General features: G+C 40.4%; 1 protein-coding gene across 4 annotated transcripts in view; it reads right to left on the reverse strand.

The window, feature by feature from the left end:
- Positions 1 to 7,099, reverse strand: part of ankle2 (ankyrin repeat and LEM domain containing 2) — an 18,309-nt gene extending 11,210 nt beyond the window's left edge. For 2 of the 4 annotated variants that reach the window (XM_015032238.1, XM_015032235.1), the window contains exons 1-4: positions 5,764 to 5,879; positions 3,880 to 4,389; positions 2,866 to 3,060; positions 2,548 to 2,732 (exon numbers count right to left, since the gene is read on the reverse strand). In XM_015032238.1, the coding sequence (XP_014887724.1) occupies positions 2,548 to 2,732; positions 2,866 to 3,060; positions 3,880 to 4,378 (879 nt within the window). In that variant the 5' untranslated portion in view covers positions 4,379 to 4,389; positions 5,764 to 5,879. Of the gene's footprint in view, positions 1 to 2,547; positions 2,733 to 2,865; positions 3,061 to 3,879; positions 4,390 to 5,763; positions 5,880 to 6,191; positions 6,413 to 6,996 lie in introns of those variants that run through there. The other 2 variants (XM_015032236.1, XM_015032237.1) reach the window with 2 other exon arrangements.
- Between the last annotated feature and the right edge of the window lie 31 nt (positions 7,100 to 7,130).

Consider the following 7,130-nt stretch of genomic DNA (forward strand, 5'->3'; position numbering starts at 1 on the left):
TATAAATTTTTTTTTATTTAATAAGTTTTTATTTTTTTTTTTTTTTTTTTTTTTTTTTTTTTTAAAAGAAACATTTCAAGTCAATTCAACAGTGTTTTTCTGTATCGGATCATATCAGCCGATACTAAATCTCAGACATCAGTATCTGAAGTGAAATAGTGGATCATACATCCCTGTTGGTTTCAGCTTCATTAGGGTCAGATTTACTGAAGGCATCTTATTTTAGGGAAGAAAATGTGTATTTTCTTATTCTCCAACAAGAAATAATGTTCTTCTTGACGCTAGCTGAAAGCAAGTCTCTCCTGCAGGCTGGCGCCGACAATGGAAAAGATGTTTATGCATCAACACACGTCACGGTTCCAGGCCGGACTGGGTTCCTCTATTAATAGAAGAGACGTTCCAGAGTTTATGGAACTCTGGCTTCAAAATTACAACCAAAGAGTCATCAGGTTTAGTAGCAATGGATACCCTTTCACTCTGGAAGTCGGGCGTTTAATTCAGATTTATTCTAATGTGGATTCATCCCCTTCGCCTGTCTTGCAAAAAAAAAACAAAAAAAAGCTTTATACTCTTGGATCTTTTTTCACATTACAACCGCAAACGCCTGGATTTCTTTGAGTTCATAGGTGTGAAGTAAAAGGACAGGGATAGTTTCTAATTTTTAGTAAGAACATCCATCTGTATTTAGCCTCTCTCCCACAGCCCCACCCAATGAGTAGCTACTTTATAGAACCTCCTTTAGCTGAAATTACAGCTGCATGTCATTTATGGGACGTCCTCATTAACTTCAAACAACTACAGCCTGAAAGTTTTGCTCATATATTTTTTTTTTTTGCAAAATAGGTCAAGATTTTAACTTTGACTGGGTCTCAAACAGATGAACATGTTTTGATCTAAACCTCTGCAGCTTTTTTTTTGGGACATACAACAATTTGTTTTTGCTATTATTTTGCATCTTGAATTAAAAATAAAAAAAATAAATAGGTTGCTTTGTAACTCTGGGCCTATGTTTAAGGTTGTTCTGCTGAAAGGGAAACATAAACCAAGGTTTCAAGTGTTTTGGAGGCTCCATCTGGTTTTCTCTTTTTCCAGCATTGCCCTGTATTTAGGTCAAGCCTATCCATCAGCTTTGACCAGTTTCCCCATCAACATAAACCTGCCACAATTATATTTCACAATGTGGATAGTGTGTTAAAAAAAACCTATTGGGTGTGAAAAATCTTAAGGTGTTGATAAAAACAACTCGAATACGTTTAAGTAAAACAGAAAAAAAAAAAAAAAACAGAGACGAGATTGGCCTTTGAATGTTCAGCAGATATTATTGCAAACTTTGATTTCTCAGCTAAATCCAACACCTCTTCTGACTAATGGCCCCTCCTGCACAAGGGGGAAAGCTTGTTCCAACAGAAAGCTGACACATTTGGTCTTGCATGTTTTTGCCTTGGTTTAGGAGGCTGGCTAAAAGCTTTTGTTACCAATGCAAGTGTGACCTTTTCAAACACGGTTGGATTCTTCCTCTTTTATCTAATGCTCTTCACAGACAATAGGGGAATTTCTGGAGTCATGTTTGCCTAAATTAAACTGAATTCAGTCATGCTGTATGCATAATACTGACACCAGAATTGATCAAAGTTCAGATCTGGGCAAAGAACATAAGGAAACCTCAGCAGCAAACTGGCTGCAAGTGTTTGAGAGGTTGGCAGCAACTCAATGGTTCTGATGGTTGGAGTCGACTTTGAAAGCGATGACCATGAATGCACCACAGACCCTGTCACACCATTATGTTAGAGCGATCGGCTAAACGTTCTGCAGACTGATGCTGAATTTAAAAAATTACCAAAAAAACACAAACAAATATAGACAAAAATCTAAATCTGATAAAATGGAGGCTGAAATATCTGACCACAAATCCCAACAGCGTTGTTTTTAGCATCTACTAAAGAATTAGGGAAACTTCCAAACGTGATCCAGATGTACTTTTTTCCCCTCCAAACGAGACACACATCCGACTTTTCCACCGCAGGCTAAGTGGCCCACTTCCCATCTTTTTGTCCCCTCAAACATCTATTTTGATTAGTGATAGTTTGGTAGTTTTCGAAGCATCATGCCGTGTTCTGACTTTTGTGTCACTGATGTGAGACATGCATCAAAATTCTTGCATCGGAAAAATCTAAATACCGTAAATCCGGACAAAAACAAAGGCTGGAGATTATGATTATGAAAATATGAAAGAAGTGTGGAGCGCATCACATCACAATCCCATCACTGTTAACTCTGACTATCCAAACAGACTTCTCCACAGAAGTTGCAGTCAATGCTCCACAAAAGGCCATCGCTATTAGTTGAGCTTTCTTATTATTATGATGATCCAACAATAATATGTGCTTCTATTGCTGATCAACTCTAAACTCCATCCATAAATGGCTCAATCCAAGACTACTTCCATAAACGGTGCGCTGCTGTGTGCTTGTAATTTAGCATCAAGTCCTGCTGTGTGAACATAGCCAAACGCCAAGTAACATCAAAATATTAACTTCCTGCTCTCACCTGGACAACAGTGGGATTATCCCCCGAGCCGATCAGGTAGCGCGGGTTGTTCCAGACGAGCTCGCTGAAGGCTTGCTCGTCCCCCTTCTCCACGGCTTTCCGGAGCTTGGCTGTCAGGTCCTGACTCCTCGGGCTTTTAAAACTGTTGGCCTTTTCCCTGTTGATGGTGTCCACCTCCACGTGTTCTGTCATGCCAAAAAGAATAAAAATTAAACATAAAATAGCGCTCAAAGATCAGGCAAAAAAAAAAAAAATTGTGATTTTATTCCAGTCTTCCAAATAATGCGACGGGTCTGATCGCCACACATACAATCCCACCTTTCCCGACGACTAGTCCGGGTTTGATGGGCGAGATGCAGGGTGTGGACTTGCTGGGAGATGGGCAGTAGTCACAGAGTCCCTTGGAGAACCTCTCTGCGTCTTCCCGGCTGGTAAAGGCTTTGAAGCGTGCGCCCTTCATGGTCTTTACCGCTTGAAGTGCGTCTTTCTTATCCGTGTAAACATGTGCTCCCTCTGCGATACACACACAAAGTTACTCAACCCTGTTGGGTGAGAACTACATTTCCGAGTGCTTCTAGGCCCACCTGTTTCCATCATGTTTTCTTAATGTCATCATTACAATATTTACCAAAACCGTCGCCAGATTTTCTAATTCTGTAACTTTCATCTTCCTGATTTATAAAGCCGAAAGATATATTTCCTAAATTTCTGCTGATCTGTCACATAAAATCCCAATGAAATAAAATGAAACTGAAGTTTGCGAATGCAACATGACAAAATGCATCCACTCCAAAGTCCCTGGTGTGTAGCTGACATCAAAAGTCACGAAGGGTGACAGGAAGAACAGGAGCCAAATGTCCCGATCGGCCTCACACTTTCTGTTCTGTTGCTTCCTGAAAGCTTCTCTGCTCTCCCCTCGCCCCCCCAATCATCTGTAATGTGAGCCTGTTCAGGCAATTTTGGACTAAAATGCTCCACAAGAAGCTGCTAATGTAAAAGTACAACGTGATGAGTTAATATAAAGTAAAATGATTTAGTTAAAGCAAAAACAGAGAGAAGAAAAAAAATCTACCCACGTAATGCTCAAAATGGACAAAAAGTTGCACAAGTTGGGGAGAAAAATAACAAAAAACAGAGGAGTTGACAACAGTGACTGGTAAACAGTCAGGATAAACTTTACAAGGACTTTAGCCTCAGTTAAAAATAGATGGATTCAAACTGCTATTTGCACACTAAGAAGAATCCATCAGTAAACAATGTGTTGTTTCTCATCAAAGAGAAACAGTTAAGAACATTTACATGAACCCCAGCGGAGCAGGTTCTCCATCTTACCGGTTCGTGCCAACACGTCCTCCCACAGCGGACAAACTCCATAATAAAACATCGGAGATGCTTGTGCTGGCTTTGAAGGGGTTTCTGCTTTGAACTGAGAGCTGCTACAGTCGGCCGAGCTGTTAAAATCAGACTTTCCTGAGATCTCCTCTTCATCGGGAGGGTTTAGACCCACACCATATCCAAAGTCTAAATCTTCACCATTTCTCTGAGAGGTGCTGCTGCTGCTGGCTGCAACGGACTCGAGTGAAACTGCTGAGGTGGCACCTGCCGCAGGTTTGGAGAAACTGGCGGCGCTGTCTGTGACCTGGGATGAACAGCTGCTGTCCGTTTCAGCGGCAGCAGCTCCCTCTTGTCCGGCCAGAACTCGGGCTAGCTTCCTCTCGTAGGTGGCTCGGGTCGTTGATGTGATGGGACCACACTTCAGGTCTGCTCTGACGAACTCCTCGGACAGCTCGGCGGCGCTCAGCCCCTTCAGCCTGGTCAGAACCGCCTCCATTCTTCAGCTCCCTGGAACACAACACACACTCTAACCAATTATGATCACTACGATTCATAATTTTAATAAACACTGTGTAAAGAAGTGAATTAAGAGATGCACCAATCAGGCTTTTCCCAGCTGTCATAGATTTCCAGTTTTTTCCTCCCAAAATATATTCAGAAGCATTATCTGATTTTTATTAAGCTCGAAAAGTGCATCAAAGTTGGTTGGATGAGCTGATATACTGACAAAATGTTGCAGTTCTTGGTTATAATTCAATAAATACAACTGAGTTCAGTCTACTTATATATAGTGCAAGTTCACAACAAATCTCAAGGCACTTTACAAAATAAAATAATTTCCATCCAAACGTATGTATGTTCCAGTTGATCCTTGTTATCACACAGAACAGTATGCGCAATTAATTATTCAAAGTAGATTAAAACCTTTCTATGTAAGGAAATCCAGCAGATTCCATTTATATATATCTGACTTGATAATCACAGATTGCATCAATAATGCAAAATCAGCCAATTCCACATTCTTGTCAACTGATTGGAGAATCTCTACGCATAAAGAAATATAAAACCTTAGTAGCACAGTGAGAAAAAAAATATGGCACTGTCTTATTATACAAAAACAAAAATATAAAATTGAAAATCTTTGTATAAATTAAATTATAAGGCTATAAATAACTTAATTTGTTTATCTTTGAAGGTGCACATCTAGGAAATTAACTAAAACGTGACATAGGGATTGATATCTGTAACTTATTTTATCCTAACCTTTTCGAATGTTGCCCAAGTTTAAATGCGAATTTAATCATTTTTCTAACATTAAGGAGCTTTTTAAAAGATAAAATATGCCAGCCAACGACAAAAAGGTGTTTCCTTTTCATTGTGTAGGATACATTTAATATTTATAATAGCTTTCTATCATTCAAATTAATTTCAATGCAAGGTTATTAATAGAGTACTTAAAAAAAAACACTCGTAAAACGTGTACTAATAGCAGAAGTTTCACTCCGAACATAATTTTAGAAGGACAGACGACACTAAAGTTAGGCTAGCCTCAGCTGGCTAGTTGCTAACCAAGAAGGCTCGAGCTTAAGAAGCCGGGGAGTGAGAGCGTATGAAAGCTAACACACGGCTCACGTCAAACTGCTTTGCTTTGTTATGGCGGAAATAATTAATGCTGAATAAAAGGACGAATGCAACTGCACAGCGAGCGGAACACGGGGAGTCAATATTGGACTGTTCTTTCGCATGCTGTCACGCCCAAGTATGTCATTCGAGACGGGTTTTTCGGGCTGTACCGTGACAAATCTGATACGTGGTAATGATGCTGATAAACATCCACGTGTAAGCGATGGCATCCATCTGCAATAATGTCACTGTACTCACCGAGGAACATCTCGCTACAAAGGTTCACAGGTATGGAGTACCGTTTAGTTTTGCAGATAAACTTAGACACAAAGCTCAAGACGGTCTGGAATAGTCTCATTGTTTACAACATGTCATGCGCATGCTCACTTTAAAGGGAGGGCGCGCGATGCATTCGTGGTCCGTAGGAAAGCGATAACCACCGAGCCACAAAACACAAACAGAAAACAACAACGTTTCAGTGTTAAATACAAAACACCAGAGACGGGTTTCAACATCAGATGGGTCTCGCTGATTAACTTCTACAGCATTGTACTAGTTTTATAAGCATCCTAACCTTTTGTAAACAAATACAAAAAAATCATATGCATGCACCAGCTACGCACAGCATTCTAACCACCGACAGGTAAAGGAAATAACACAGATGGTCTCATCCTTATGGTACATACCAGTGGGTGGAACCAATTGGACAGCAAGTACAATTTTGTGTCTAATTGCAGGGTCGTTATCCTGCTTAAATGAGCCTGAGGCGATGATCAAGCCTTCAAATTCCCAAGGTCTAAATCAAGTCGAGCATCTATGAGATATGACAAAAAAAAGTCCGATCCAGGGAGACTCCACCTTGCAACTTACAGAACTTACAGGATCTGCAGCTAACACCACAGCTCCTCTCAGGTACTGAGTGACCCTATGCCTGTGTGTCAAGACTGATTTGGCAACAAACACACAGATGGTCAAGTTATTATGCCTGATCGGTCTATGTACATATTTTCCGTGCGGCGTGAACGCAGCACCTTGCACTAAAACGCAAGACGTGAACACTTGATAAACTTGATATCACGTTTCTCTTGTCAGCATGAGATATAACAGCTTATGACGAAACGTTTGAACATGCAGAAACGTAAACATGGATACAAAATATATAGCCGATATGTATGCGAGTCAACATATGCTTAACACGTTTAAGGCATAACTAATTGCTCTACAAGGGTATGCCTGTGGAACAGTGTGTGAGATGTGGACTCGGAAAAAACTTTACAGTGACACCAGCTTAATGATTTGACGTAAGGAACAGTTTGTTCAGTGTCATTAGCCGTTTAGCATGACAAGCTAGTGGTTACACACTACAAGCACTCGAAACTAACCAGGATATTAATCAGTGACTTTAGCACAGATATAGTTCTAAAAATATTTGCAACTAAAACATAATTCTTTGTTGGCTAGAAATAAATATTTTAAGTGAAGCACGCCAACCTCCGCCTCCTCTCTCCCCGGCTGCTAATGCTAGGTGTCTTCTCACCGCGACGCTTTCAAAATGCTGAGCGTCAGGACCCGCTTTCGTCCAACATACTGCCTGAACAAAATTAAGCCTTTGACGTTGAATTCTA

Source organism: Poecilia latipinna, unplaced genomic scaffold, assembly GCF_001443285.1.
Source record: "Poecilia latipinna isolate Pla-1442-1.1 unplaced genomic scaffold, P_latipinna-1.0 Scaffold234, whole genome shotgun sequence".
Classification (NCBI taxonomy): domain Eukaryota; kingdom Metazoa; phylum Chordata; class Actinopteri; order Cyprinodontiformes; family Poeciliidae; genus Poecilia; species Poecilia latipinna.